The sequence below is a fragment of the Lissotriton vulgaris genome, chromosome 1_2 (genome assembly GCF_964263255.1).
Source record: "Lissotriton vulgaris chromosome 1_2, aLisVul1.2, whole genome shotgun sequence".
Lineage (NCBI taxonomy): Eukaryota > Metazoa > Chordata > Amphibia > Caudata > Salamandridae > Lissotriton > Lissotriton vulgaris.
Window position 1 is genome coordinate 320,356,609 of NC_141686.1, and position 15,410 is coordinate 320,372,018.

The 15,410-nt window shown below is 47.9% G+C and overlaps 1 protein-coding gene across 3 annotated transcripts in view; it reads left to right on the forward strand.

The window, feature by feature from the left end:
* Nucleotides 1–15,410, forward strand: part of SMTNL1 (smoothelin like 1) — a 166,021-nt gene that overhangs the window by 106,131 nt on the left and 44,480 nt on the right. For all 3 annotated transcript variants that reach the window (XR_015307574.1, XM_086953368.1, XM_086953369.1), the window contains exon 3: nucleotides 10,347–10,566. Coding sequence is in view for 2 of the 3 variants with exons in the window: in XM_086953368.1 (XP_086809494.1) it covers nucleotides 10,347–10,566 (220 nt within the window). In the remaining variant the exon portion in view is untranslated. The remainder of the gene's footprint in view (nucleotides 1–10,346; nucleotides 10,567–15,410) is intronic.

The window sequence follows — 15,410 nt, forward strand, 5'->3', positions numbered from 1 at the left end:
CTGCGGGTACCAGCTTTGGTCTCCTAGGAGCTCTAAGAACGACGCTCACGTGGCTCCCTGACGCAAGATAGGGGAGCCCTCTATCTGTCACCAAGAAGTTGCAAGTCACCCAAAATGCTGCAGCGCGAGAATTGCTGGGTTTACCTAAACGAAATCAGCAATGAGACTTCACCGGCTGTCTATAAATAAAAGGATACAATTGAAAGCGCTAAGTATCGCTCACAAGGTAAATACACGCCTGCTCCACATATCCTTCCGCAGCTCATTACCCCTACAGCACTACCGAGAAGTGAGTTTGAACAACCTCTCTCTTCTTGCCATCCCTTGAATCAAGGGAGCAAGAGATGGGGACGCTCAGTGACATATCTTGTTTCCTACTCCAGGGCATTCCAAAGACCCTTTGGGGTGGGTCTGAATTGTTGGTGTGGCAGAGAGGAAACATAATGTAAAATTAAAAAAAATGTAAATTGATACTTGTATAGCGCACTACTCACCCGCAAGGGTCTCAAGGCGCTTGTACGAATACCGCTGTGGAACCCATCCTGGCTTTCCCTGTGAGGCGTCCACTCCTGGGCACCCCCAAGGTGGAGGCGAGGCATCCTTAGCGTTGTGGGGGCCGTTGTGGAGATTAAGCAAGCTATTGCCCAGAGTTGCAGAGTGGGACTTCATGATTGGAATAGGCACCGAGGCGAGAATTATCAAGTACGTGGAATTTTTGCACTTTGAAGCCTGAAGGTTTTCCCCTACTCTTGCCTGAGCTATTGTTCACCGGAAGGGCTACCCCAAAGACTGACAGATAATTATGGGGTACAGACTCTCTTTCTTGTGTACCTTTGTTTTGTGTCTCTGCTGACGTGAGACTCCCAGCTGCACCTACCTTCCTCCTAGCACCTTGCAGTAGCGGCCAGCACGGATCGGGAGTGGCGGGCCGTGGAGGGGTTAGGTTAAAAATGTCTTTTAAATAAATTACCTTCTTGCCGCTCTCCTGCACGTTGTCTCAGTCTCTCCTCTTAGAGGCCAGAACAGGAGCAGCCAGACTCCCTCCCCTAAGCCAATCACAACTCTGCAATGCAGCATTGTGCCTGGTCTGAGCGCCATGGATCGGCGCCCAGCGAGGTAATGGGGGTCTGGGCATGTTCTCCAGGCAGACTGCAATGCAGTGTTGTGATTGGTCTGAGCGCTGTGGATCGGCGCCCAGCCAGGGAATGGGGGTCTGGGCATGTTCTCCACGCAGGCTGCAATGCAGTGTTGGGATTGGTCTGAGCGCCGTGGATCGGTGCTCAGCCAGCGAATGGGAGCCTGGGCATGTTCTCCACGCAGGCTGTAATGCAGCTGCTTGGAGAACATGCAAAGTGCGCATGACTGTTTTGGACGGCATCAGAGGGCCGACCAGTCAGTGCGCACTTGGAGTGGACAAACCCCTCCTCCCCTGCTCAGAGAGCAAAGCAGCCCCGCCCGCCCCACAGAGATGTGCAGCAGAAACACATACAATGATAATAACCTTGAGTTATTAGCATGGTATTTCTTCTTTCTTTCACTGCTTTGCAGCAGTGGGGCAAAGCTCCTCCGCCCTAATGGAGGAGCCGCCACTCACATCTTGTAACAAAGACCTTGGCTTGATCAGTCTCATTTGAATAAACCAAAGGGAGAGCTGGTCTGAGAGCGGTCTGCAAAGGTATTATAAAGATGGGGCAGACACTTACAGCCAGGGTGCCAAGACTTCTTTACCAGAACCCAGGGTCTCATCCGTGGCAACCAGAAACTCTCCATGCTCATCAGCTGGGGGGTTCACCACTAACTCCCCTTGCCAGGCCCAGGAGCAGAAACCTGGAATCTTATCTCCAACAAAAAATGCCAGGACTGGCTGTCTGGACCCTAAGAGCTGATTAGCTCCTTAGGAGGGACTGGTGGTTTCTGTGCACCAGGGAGAAGCGGCTCAGAAGATGAGGGACCAGGAAAGAGACAAGGTTAGATGAGCCATTGAAGGCCCCTGCAGCACCAGGGAAGGGCCCGCACTGCTTTGCAAGGGTGAGGCCAAGAAGCCCCTCAAGTTACCCTACAGTGTTGTTATATTGTGTGCCCCCATGGACGGAGGGTACTGCAGACCTCAAGTGTGTCCAAGTTCTGAACCAACAATCAAGTGGCAAGAAGTCACAAGGTGCTAAGAGAAACTGGACCGCTGTCTGCGGTCCCCACCCTGCAAAAGATTAGCGTGAGTAGAGGAGGAGAACCACCGTGGCAAAGAGGCCTGCATCGGGATCTGTGCATTGACCAGGTGTGGGCATCTAGATTGCTTGAGTGGTGGCCTTTCAGTCTGAGCCCAAAGAAAATTCCAAGCCCCAACATTCACTAGTTGCAGGCAGCGTACGAGCGCCACAGTATCTTCGATTGGTGGTAGTACTGCCTATGCTTACCTGCAACACTGTGCCGGTGCTCATGCATCAGCTGAATGGAGAGGGGTGCAAAACTGCCCCCTGTGGTCCATGGACCATGCAGTGCACATCACATACAACAGCATGCCCTCTTGAAACACCAGGACATGCGGGTGCTGCCTGTCCAACGACACAATCGGACAGTGGCATAACAATAGCTCCTGTGGTGTGGCGATGGGGCCCGAGCTCCAGGGGACCACTCTGGCACTGTTCCCGGGCAGCAGGCACCTGGCCTGGGAGCTCCTGAATGGGTCCAGAGAATAGGGAGGTGGCCCTACATGTACTTTGCAGGGGGACCCCCTCAGGTTTTGTTACGACACCACGATCAGACTAACAATCAAGGCCCTGTTCCATCTCAGGGAACCCGAACGGCTGTGAGGAGAGTTATGAGAATTAAGCCTACTCTAACGAATAACGAAATACCACTAGAGCCATCCACAGGTACTGGCGGGGCATTTTATTACAGACTTTTATTGGTTAGCTTAAAGAGTTCTAAATCGCTAAACCCTCACCACCTCCCTGAGTAAGCATTGGTCTGCTTTACTTTACTTCCCTGAGTTGCAGGTACTAAAGGGGTGTACATAGTGCTCAGCTTTAGAGTCATTACTAAAGTTAAATCACAGGGCACAATGATAAAAGGCTGTAATTGACACAATCTGAACCCAGTAAGCACAGCATGCCCGGGGACTTCGGAAAAAGTTCTCATAGTGAGTTCATGCATTTGTTATTGGGTTTGTTGCTGAGATCCATGTGCAACATGTATGTAAAATAGCTCAGTGCATTATGCTGTCAGAGCAAAATCTGCATTTAAAGGTGTAAGTTTGAAATCCGTACAAGATGAACTCAAAAGATAATTATACCACAAGCAAAAAATTGTGCGCCATCAAGTTGATTATTATATAATATTGTTTAAAAATCACCAACGCATATTTAATTTTGTATCGTTCTGAGAGTATTAATTCGAAAGATAGAAGAGTTCACAGATTTCTCCACAGAATAGCCCTTAATAGAGGTGTTAGGCCATTTGTGCACAAGTTAAAGAGGGTACCTATGTGGGTCTTCGAACTATTAGCTTGAGATAGACACATTCCAAGGAGAAGGAATTGTTGAAGCGATAGAATCTTCTGTATGGCTGCCCCAGTCTGCATAGTGTGGAAGACGAGGGAAGCTTGAGAATGTGTGTGGATTTGAGGGCCCATGACAGTAGGACATGCGTGATTTGTTTCTCAAAATGTGATTTAAATGACATGCAATAAACTATGAAAAAGGGTGGGGATGTTTGGCACCCTCCTTATAACACCTGCATGTTATGAAATACAATTATAGACACCACAAAAACACCTGACATCATTTTTGACACTGTATTTAGCATGCAGAAATGTGGTGATACCACTTGGACTGGCCGCAAGCCTGTGTCAGGGACTAATGGACATTTCTCTAAAGGGAATTCCCAGAGTCATCTATTTTGAAGATGATGTTATAATGAGCGCTCCACTGAAAACTAAAATGGTAGATGTCTTGGACTAATCCATTGACTAATCAAAGAGACATTTTTACAAATCAACATGTACATATTTGAAATAAAGCTTCTACGTCTGGCCTATTTGTTCCACGTGTTTAGCAAACGAAGGATTCGGCTGAGGGTGGTGTTAGTTAAGGACACCCTTTCGGTCTGAGGCACCCAAAGACAATTTGCAGTTAAGAACTTCTCTGAGCCTTTAAGAATGCTATATAAAATGCAAAAAGCAATTCAACTGCCACGTTCAGACTGTGTGAATCAGGAGAATACTTTCCATTATAGAGAAGGATGTGTGGAAGACATTGTGGGGCTCATTTACAAGCCTATTGCGCCGTCAGGGCATCACTTTTTCCCATTTTGAAAGGGACGCACCGGCGGCGCAGGGGTTTGTAAATAAGCCCCTATGTGCTTAATGAAAGAGATTGTGGAATGCAGCAGCTTTGCATGTGTTTGATATCAAGTGACTCTTTTTAATGATTGATGAGATTTTAAGGTGCTCAGATGGGCTACGTTAGGATTAACTCAAGGTAGAGAAGATGGTACAGGCTTTGAAAACCACGGGGCAGGTTTATGAGAAAGTGACTCAATGCATTCCGCAAGCCCTTTGGCTGCGCCACACTGAGTCACTTTCATGGCACAGGGATGCACCATATTTACAATAATATGTTGCATTCCTGTGCTCTCCCCTGCGCTGGCGCACAAACAGCTGCCATGCGCTGGCGCAGGCTTGCCCCATGGTGCAAGGATGCTTGAGTCATGGGGAGATTGTTTTTGTGCAGGAAGGTGCCCCTTCCTGCATGAAAACAAGCACTACAGGCATTTTGCTCTTTCAATGCATGCTGTAGAATGCAACACGCATTGAAAGAGGAGAAAACGAGGAGAAATGAATACATTTCTCCTCGTTGCGCCTCTCTACGCCACATCTAGGGTAGCGTAGCATACTGACACATTTCCAGATTCATGATTCCACGTAAATCTAGAAATGCGTCTTGTTCCATGGGTGTTGCGTGGGAACACCCACAGCAACACCCATGGAATGCCCCTTTCACGCAAAGTGCTGCGTGTAAAGGGGCCATATTTACAAGGACAGGAAAAGCCAGGCAGGGTGGCTTTTCCTGTCCTTGTAAATATGGAGCAGTGAAATACTCCACCAGTGCGTCACAAAGAGTGACGTACTGGTGGCGCGGGGGCTTGTAAATCTGACCCCACATATTTGGTAACAGCAAGCGAGCCACAGGCCTTCCTGGAGGGATGAGACATATTAGGATATTTATGTTGAGTACACCATTTCGGGGTAGGTGAGAACCCCAGCCGCTGGGGATCTTTGGCTTGTGATAGGCCACGCCCAGAAAAAAAACAGGGCGAACATGTTCATGGAAGAGCACAACTTTATGAGGTAGCATGTGCCAGAAAAGGAGAAGGTAATGGCTATTTATTTGATCAAAATCTCCTGTGGAAGGCAGTGAAAGTTCATATGTGTGTCAGAAACTGGTCTGCAGGCAAACAACCCACTGGCCAGTGTAAAGAGATAAGCAGGTATTAATGAGGGCGACCTTTGCTCAACGTTGAAAGCTTGGCCTGAGAGGAAGGTAAATGTTGAGAAAGTTCATGTTGGGAGCGGGCAAAAATAAGCCAACTATGCAAGAAGAAATACATTTAATTTCAATGACCATGCTCAGGTTAAGTAACATATTACATTTTAATAGGAACAATGAAACAAAAGAAAGGAAAGGAAAACATAAGGAAATAGTTAAAGATATAAAAAATGTAATATTTGCGTCTTGTGTAAGCCTCGCTGCTTTGCCTGGCGGGGTGGGTGCTGGGCTGAGAGCACAGGTCCTCTCGAAATCCAATCATCAAGTATTTCTTGCAGAAAAAAACTGTGCTCGCCGGTGCAACTAAGTCTGTTTTTTAAATCAGAGTTAACACCGACATGTTTCGGCTAGTACGGCCTTCTTCATGGTAAATTAACTGCCCCTTCTATTGTTTTTAGAAGCAAGTGCCTTAACAGAAACAAAGGAGTGTAGCATCAAAAGTGGCAGGGCCTGATTCACAGAATGAACTTAAGACTCAATCCTAAACTTACTACTATTTTGGTATTTACAGAATGCACTTACTACTTTTGGCATTCACAGAATGAATTTACTACGTTTGGTAATCACAGAAGTTAGGATTTTTTAAGACAAAATTCTAACTTCTGTGAATACCAATAGTAGTAAGTTTAAGATTGAGTCTTAAGTTCATTCTATGAATCAGGCCCGATGTGTGCATAGAAAGAGGACAGTTCTTCTTTGTACATTTGTTTAATTTGTAATTAAAATAGAAAAACAATTGCACAGTTTTTAAAGGATTTTCTGAGACTTTCTTTTCCAACTCAGATCCTGCCAAAGTGGGGGACCTCTAGTTTTTTAAAAATAAATTACATTTTCATTTCCTCTGTTATGGCTAAAGGTAATAGAATGGAAAATTACTTAGAGAAATGCAGAGTAGGTAAGGCAGTGCTTAATTTGAGCCAGGTGTTAAAGGCAGGGCCCATTGGTACTCGTTTTTAGGGACCAGCACTTTTTTCCCTCAACAGCCTTTGATCCAGAGAGAGAAAGAGAAAAACACAAAAGAGGGAATGGAAGAGAAATATTGAAAAACAGTGACACAGAGAAAGCAGGATTAGAAAAAGAGCCTGCAAGAGAGTGATAAAAAGGCTTGAGGTGGACTCAAGAGTAGACATCCGTGGGATTCATGAGATAAAGGGGCAGGAGTGTCTGGTGGAGGATGAAAGAGGCAGGAGGTGGAATCAAGAGTAGGCATCCTCGGGATTCATGAGATAAAGGGGCAGGAGTGCCTGGTGGTGGATGAAAGAGGCAGGAGGTGGACTGGATTCATGAGATAAAGGGGCAGGAGTGCCTGGTGGTGGATGAAAGAGACATGAGGTGGAATCAAGAGTAGACATCCTCGGGAATCATGAGATAAAGGGGCGGGAGTGTCTGGTGGTGGATGAAAGAGGCAGGAGGTGGACTCGAGAGTAGACATCCTCGGGATTCATGAGATAAAGGGGCGGGAGTGCCTGGTGGTGGATGAAAGAGGCATGAGGTGGAATCAAGAGTAGACATCCTCGGGATTCATGAGATAAAGGGGCAGGAGTGCCTGGTGGTGGATGAAAGAGGCACGAGGTGGACTCAAGAGTCGACATCCTCGGGATTCATGAGATAAAGGGGCAGGAGTGCCTGGTGGAGGATGAAAGAGGCACGAGGTGGAATCAAGAGTAGACATCCTCGGGATTCATGAGATAAAGGCGCAGGAGTGTCTGGTGGAGGATGAAAGAGGCACGAGGTGGACTCGAGAGTAGACCTCCTCGGGATTCATGAGATAAAGGGGCGGGAGTGTCTGGTGGTGGATGAAAGAGGCATGAGGTGGAATCAAGAGTAGACCTCCTCGGGATTCATGAGATAAAGAGCAGGAGTGTCTGGTGGAGGATGAAAGAGACATGAGGTGGACTCGAGAGTAGACCTCCTCGGGATTCATGAGATAAAGGGCCGGAGTGTCTGGTGGAGGATGAAAGAGGCACGAGGTGGAATCAAGAGTAGACATCCTCAGGATTCATTAGATAAAGGGGCCGGAGTGCCTGGTGGTGGATGAAAGAGGCACGAGGTGGACTCGAGAGTAGACATCCTCAGGATTCATGAGATAAAGGGGCGGGAGTGTCTGGTGGAGGATGAAAGAGACATGAGGTGGACTCGAGAGTAGACATCCTCGGGATTCATGAGATAAAGGGGCAGGAGTGCCTGGTGGTAGATGAAAGAGGCATGAGGTGGACTCGAGAGTAGACATCCTCGGGATTCATGAGATAAAGGGGCAGGAGTGCCTGGTGGTGGATGAAAGAGGCACGAGGTGGAATCAAGAGTAGACATCCTCGGGATTCATGAGATAAAGGGGCAGGAGTGCCTGGTGGTGGATGAAAGAGGCATGAGGTGGACTCAAGAGTAGACATCCTCGGGATTCATGAGATAAAGGGGCAGGAGTGTCTGGTGGTGGATGAAAGAGGCAGGAGGTGGACTGGATTCATGAGATAAAGGGGCAGGAGTGCCTGGTGGTGGATGAAAGAGACATGAGGTGGAATCAAGAGTAGACATCCTCGGGAATCATGAGATAAAGGGGCGGGAGTGTCTGGTGGTGGATGAAAGAGGCAGGAGGTGGACTCGAGAGTAGACATCCTCGGGATTCATGAGATAAAGGGGCGGGAGTGCCTGGTGGTGGATGAAAGAGGCATGAGGTGGAATCAAGAGTAGACATCCTCGGGATTCATGAGATAAAGGGGCAGGAGTGCCTGGTGGTGGATGAAAGAGGCACGAGGTGGACTCAAGAGTCGACATCCTCGGGATTCATGAGATAAAGGGGCAGGAGTGCCTGGTGGAGGATGAAAGAGGCACGAGGTGGAATCAAGAGTAGACATCCTCGGGATTCATGAGATAAAGGCGCAGGAGTGTCTGGTGGAGGATGAAAGAGGCACGAGGTGGACTCGAGAGTAGACCTCCTCGGGATTCATGAGATAAAGGGGCGGGAGTGTCTGGTGGTGGATGAAAGAGGCATGAGGTGGAATCAAGAGTAGACCTCCTCGGGATTCATGAGATAAAGAGCAGGAGTGTCTGGTGGAGGATGAAAGAGACATGAGGTGGACTCGAGAGTAGACCTCCTCGGGATTCATGAGATAAAGGGCCGGAGTGTCTGGTGGAGGATGAAAGAGGCACGAGGTGGAATCAAGAGTAGACATCCTCAGGATTCATTAGATAAAGGGGCCGGAGTGCCTGGTGGTGGATGAAAGAGGCACGAGGTGGACTCGAGAGTAGACATCCTCAGGATTCATGAGATAAAGGGGCGGGAGTGTCTGGTGGAGGATGAAAGAGACATGAGGTGGACTCGAGAGTAGACATCCTCGGGATTCATGAGATAAAGGGGCAGGAGTGCCTGGTGGTGGATGAAAGAGGCACGAGGTGGAATCAAGAGTAGACATCCTCGGGATTCATGAGATAAAGGGGCAGGAGTGCCTGGTGGTGGATGAAAGAGGCATGAGGTGGACTCAAGAGTAGACATCCTCGGGATTCATGAGATAAAGGGGCAGGAGTGTCTGGTGGAAGATGAAAGAGGCAGGAGGTGGAATCAAGAGTAGACCTCCTAGGGATTCATGAGATAAAGGGCCGGAGTGTCTGGTGGAGGATGAAAGAGGCACGAGGTGGAATCAAGAGTAGACATCCTCGGGATTCATGAGATAAAGGGGCCGGAGTGCCTGGTGGTAGATGAAAGAGGCATGAGGTGGACTCAAGAGTAGACATCCTCGGGATTCATGAGATAAAGGGGCAGGAGTGTCTGGTGGTGGATGAAAGAGGCAGGAGGTCGAATCAAGAGTAGACATCCTCGGGATTCATGAGATTGAGATAAAGGGGCAGGAGTGTCTGGTGGAGGATGAAAGAGGCAGGAGGTGGATTCTCAAGAGTACGCAGCCTTGGCATCCAGCACCCCAGACATTCTTCAGCACCGGCCACGGGCTTCTGAGCAGAGCTTTGGGAGCAGCACTAACATATCGATTCATCATTGGCATGTTTTGCGAGTCTGTAATAGCGATTATTAAGGAATCGCTATTACAGACTCGTAAAACGGGATTCATGTAGAAATCGCAATATTTATTGCGATTCCTACAGCTTCCTTATTTGCGATTAGCTAATTGCTAATCGCAAATAAGGAATAACTCCCCAATTCATTCCTATGGGCCTAAAGGCCCATAGGAATGAATGGGAAGACATCCCAATGTGCGAATCGCTATTAGCGATTCGCATTTTGAGTTTGCGATTTCAAGGGTGCAGGGGAGTCCAAAGGACAACCTGTGGAACCCCAGAAATGACATTGGATGCTGTTGTTACGCACACACATGTCCCAAGGACATGTGTGTGTGTAACATACAACTTAGAAAAATGCACTTAAGTGCATTTTTCTAAGTTTCCGCTATTTACCACGAGGTTTGACTTTGCGGTAAATAGCGGCCCCGGATTGTGAAATTGCAATTTTAAAATGGTTCATGCATTGCATATAAGGAATCGCAAATTGCGATTCCTTATATGCAATTGCAATTTGAGCACTCTCAATTATTTGCGAATTCTTATATTGCGAGAGCATGAACCATTGATGAATCCCAAATGCAATTTTTGCGGGCGCAAACGACCGATTTTTGCGATTCGCACCGTTTGCGCTCGCAAAAATGCTTGATGAATCTACCTGTTAGTGTGTTACAAATGAAGCATGAGTTTACAAGCATTGGCTCAAGCAATTCCATCTATGCCTTTCTCTCTCTTGTCTCTCCACTCCTTCCACCTCTTGCCTAACACCTCTTGCCTCTCCTCCATGCCCAGGACACTGCGGATGAGACCACCAGCCCAGCCGAGGAGCCCCCCGACTCTGCTGAGGACCCCTCGAGCCCTGGTGACCAGATCTCCAGCCCAGTTGAAGAGGAGAGGGGAGCAGAAGAGCCCCCACAGGAGGAGGCTGGATCTCCTGAGACCTCCCTCGAGGAAGGCCCTGGAAGCCCCGAGGTGGCAGAGGGAGGACTGAAGACAGGAGACACACAGCCAGGTGAGGGGAGGCCAGAGAATGGAAGAGATGAACATACCTGAAACAACAGAGAAAGCGAGCAGTGTGGAGAGCTGTGGAAAAGTGGGGATCACTGTGTGTAGAGTGCTGCGGTGAAATGTGGAGCACTGTGGTAAAATGCGTAGTGCTGAGGTGAAATGTGGAGTGCTGTGGTGAAATGTGGAGTGCTGTGACGCACTTTAGGTAATAGTAAGACCAAAGGATGAAGCATGACACCCTACCAGGTGTGTGAGGGCACCAAGATCTGACCTTCAGGTCTCCCTATGACAGCTGTAACAGCCATGTGGTTCCATCCCCTGGCCAATGAGGAACTACCCAACCCTGATAACTAGTGAGTTTATCTTTGGGAGGAGCAGAGGTGTAGGACCCCCATTAAAACATTGAGCTCTTCCTTCCCCCCTCTTGATTTATAGATAAGAATATCAAACCCCATCCAGCCAGAGGAAGGATTTACGCCGATGGCTCTAAATTGTCCTTGCCCTGTAAATGTTACTTCAACACACATTATCTGGAGAAGGTCATCGTGGTAGCTTAGATGACTGTGTCAGAGAGAGTTTGTGCTAATCCCTCTTAAAGAGTGCGTTGCCTTTCACCCTGCACAGCTTAGACCCACACTGTTAAAATCTGGAGCACATGGGTGAATTTTTATAATGAGCAACCCAAAGTTTGCCCTAGAATTGCTCTCCACAACTACAAACAGGTCATCAACGCTGCCAGGGCCTCCTACGACACACCCATGACCACTGCTTCAACGAGTCCTCTTTCTGATCTGTTGACCCTAGTCACAGAGCTCAGTCGCCCGTTTCCCACATCTCATTCAACAAGCACTGGCTTGGACAGGATATCGGGGCCCCTCCTACAACGGTGACCTCTGCCAAAAACTCTTGATAACAAATTTCCCTTTTCTGTTGATACGAGTCACATGGTTCCCATATGTTTGAATGCTACTAGGGCTCCCGTTTTTTTTTAGTTTTTTTTTTTAGTCCTCATTCGCCTTTAACCCTCTTGATAAATCCAACCGCCTATTCGTAGCCTTACTGATTGAGCTCAGGAGTCTCTAGCATTCTTATGTTGACTCAGGCAAAGGTACGTTTTATAGGTCGGGAGAATGTCGAGGGGTGAGGTTAGGTTTTACTTCAACGGTTTTATGTATTTTTTTTAAAAAAAAATTACGTCTGTATTTATCCATATTTGTTTTTTACTAATTTTATCTGTATTTATCCATATTTATTTTGGGTTTTGTGGAAAACTGAAGCTGAAATTAGTATATTTCCACATTTCTTTAACCGGTAAATATGCGCTCATGCTTGAATGTCGGCCAGGTTTCAATGCTGTAAACACCTGCAGAGGATAAATCAATGCACTTATAAGAAAATATGCAAATTTCAGTACCAACCTTGAGCATAGCTACTGCTGTTAATGACTAATAAAATTCCTTTCTTTTTTAGCCCTCTTACCTATCATTCCAAACAGCTATTGGCTTGGCACTATTTAGAATTACTCGAAAAAGCAACCCAATTTCCTTTTTTATCCACCATTAAAAATAAATACAGACAAGAAAATAAATGCTTTCTGTCTGTATTTATCTGTAGGAATCAGTAAAACCGGAAAACAGGGAGCCTTACATATAATGTTGCCATTATTTAAACTCCCTCCAGTAAAACAGTGGTGCAGAATCTCCTCTTCTCTGGGCTTGACAACAGGAACTCCTTGCATCTTGGCGACTCTTAATCGTCTTCCTCCGTGATTGGAGATAGTACAGGAGTCAGGAACCCCGCTTTTCCTCATCCTATTCTCAACATCCCCAGACGGCCCCTCTCAGAGCTCATCTGGACACTCTGCACTGGCTCCTGGTGCGTTAATACACAGGGGCAGATTTAGAAGCCCCCTGTGCCACCAGTACGTCACTTTATGTGACGTACCGGTGGTGCATGTTACTGCTCCATATTTACAAGGACAGGAAGAGCCACCCTGCGTGGCTTTTCCTGTCCTTGTAAATATGGCCCCTTTTCAGGCAGCACTTTGTGGGAAAGGGGCATTTCATGGGTGTTGCTGTGGGTGGTCCCACACAGCACCCATGGAACCAGACACATATACAGGAGTGGTGTAGCGAGGCGCAAAGAGAAGAAATCTTTTCGTTTCTTCTCGTTTTTTCCTCTTCCAATGCGTCCTGCATTCTATAGCACTCATTGACAAAAGAAAATGCCTGTAGTGATTGTTTCTGTGCAGGAAGGTGCCCCTTTTCTGCACAACAACAATCTCCCGATGACGCAGGCATCCTTGCACCATGGTGCCAGGGTACCTGCGCCGGCGCATGGCTGCAGTTTGTGCACCAGCGCAGAGGAGAGCACAGGAATGCGACATATTATTGTAAATATGTTGCATTCCTGTGCTTTGGAAGTGCCGCAGCGCGGCGCAGCCAAAGGGCTTGTGTTGCCGCGCTGAGGCACTGCCTTGTAAATCTGCCCTACAATGTTTAGAGCAGCACTTAATTTGAAAAATAAAAGTGCCAGGGCCTTGTCAGGAGGCCACTGTAGCTTGCACAGCTTACTGCCCCCACTAACGTAGCCGATGACTGTACCATCACAACTAACCATCCCATTCATACAAGTCTGACAATTCAGACTTTAAATATACATTAAAAATGACTAATACACGCAGCCCAGGCTATTCTTACAGCTCTGGATAACAGGTATTACTGATTTTAATGTATATTTAATTATTATACAACTATTGTTGTGCTTCTCACAAAATTAGACAAACAGCGCCACCATGTGGCAGCTGTTATAAGAGCCGGTGTTGACAATAAAGTGCCTGGTGCTAGACACCGGCAACCACAGGCTTAAATTAAGCACTGGTTTAGATCCTATTGTCCTTCAATCATGTTGATCGAATATGAATATAAAAAAATTAAAGACAAGGCATTTGGCAAAACAGGAACAGCTGGTTTAATTAAACGCAGCGGCACGGGAGAGCAGCAGCAGAGTCAGGGTCTGAAGACGGTCTCAAAGCACATTCATTTCGGCCGTCATTTTATACATAACATAAAGAATCCTAAAGTAATTTCCACATTCCTTTGGAGACAGAAATCTGGGCCTAGTCACGGAGCCATAAATCTGATCACTTGATAAGAAGCGCAGGTGGGTCTCGACCTTGCGTGGACGCAATTTTACTTGGGGCCAAGATCCTACGACCATAGTGGTTTCGCTGCCTATCTGTGGGATCGCTCTGAGTTTTCCTGTTTGTGCATTTGTCTAAGTGTTACATGTCACCCCCCTGAAATCTGTCAATCAGTTCCTTCAGGCCGAGGTCACAAGGCCTGCCTGACCACGTACTTCTGAGTCGGAGTTGAGGGGGAGGTCATATCGGGTGATTTCAAAAACGGAGATGCAAGTTGGTTACTATTTGTACATATATCATGATGTGCACTGGTATCGGTTTTTCCAATATTAACCCTTTCCATGCTCATGACGAGCTCAGCTCGTCATGAGGCACAGTGGAGCTGTGCTGATGACGAGCTGAGCTCGTCATGAACAATGGGAATATAGAATCTGCAGCACAGGGCAAAAATCCCTGCAGCAGCCATGTGGTTAACAACAGCATTGCTCCAGCCTTTGTCAAAAAGAAGTTCCCATACTACCCGACCCCTCCATTCTGCCTCTCTGCACCAAGCAGTGGTCTCTAAGATCAAGTCAAGAGAGCAAGGAGGAAGAACCCTTGACCGTTACCAAGTTTCGAACCCCTCCCATTGCATATTCGAGAAACCTCCTGTTATAGTCTATTTAGGTAAAAACTAAAAACCTGGCAATTTCAACTTCCTTAATTTGTCACTGGCATCATTCCCCAGGTTGTTATTGAGTCTGACAGCGTTAGGACATACTTTGATTAACATTAGGCTCTAGGAGTTACATTTATTTTACTCTTTTGTTATTTCAAGGGCTGCTGAGCACTGTTGACCTGTGTGGATGGTTGTGGAGGATCAATGAGAAGCATGTCAGAGACACACTGGGGAGGGCTGGTCAGATGTGTCGGTCAGCGTGGAGTGTGTCAGGCACACACGGGGAGGGCTGGTCAGATGTGTGGGTCAGCGTGGAGTGTGTCAGACACACACGGGGAGGGCTGGTCAGATGTGTGGGTCAGCGTGGAGTGTGTCAGACACACACGGGGGCTGTGCAGATGTGTGGGTCAGTGAGGACCACTTCAGAGACACATTGGGGAGGGCTGTGCAGATGTGTGGGTCAGCGTGGAGTGTGTCAGACAAACACGGGGAGGGCTGTGCAGATGTGTGGGTAAGCGTGGAGTGTGTCAGAGACACACTGGAGAGGGCTGTGCAGATGTGTGGGTCAGCGTGGAGTGTGTCAGACACACACGGGGAGGGCTGTGCAGATGTGTGGGTAAGCGTGGAGTGTGTCAGAGACACACTGGAGAGGGCTGTGCAGATGTGTGGGTCAGCGTGGAGTGTGTCAGACACACACGGGGAGGGCTGTGCAGATGTGTGGGTCAGCGTGGAGTGTGTCAGACACACACGGGGAGCGCTGTGCAGATGTGTGGGTCAGCGTGGAGTGTGTCAGACAAACACGGGGAGGGCTGTGCAGATGTGTGGGTCATCATTGCGCACTTCAGAGACACACTGGGGAGGGCTGTGCAGATGTGTGGGTCAGCGTGGAGTGTGTCAGAGACACACTGGAGAGGGCTGTACAGATGTGTGGGTCAGCGTGGAGTATGTCAGACACACACGGGGGCTGTGCAGATGTGTGGGTCAGTGAGGACCACTTCAGAGACACATTGGGGAGGGCTGTGCAGATGTGTGGGTCAGCGTGGAGTGT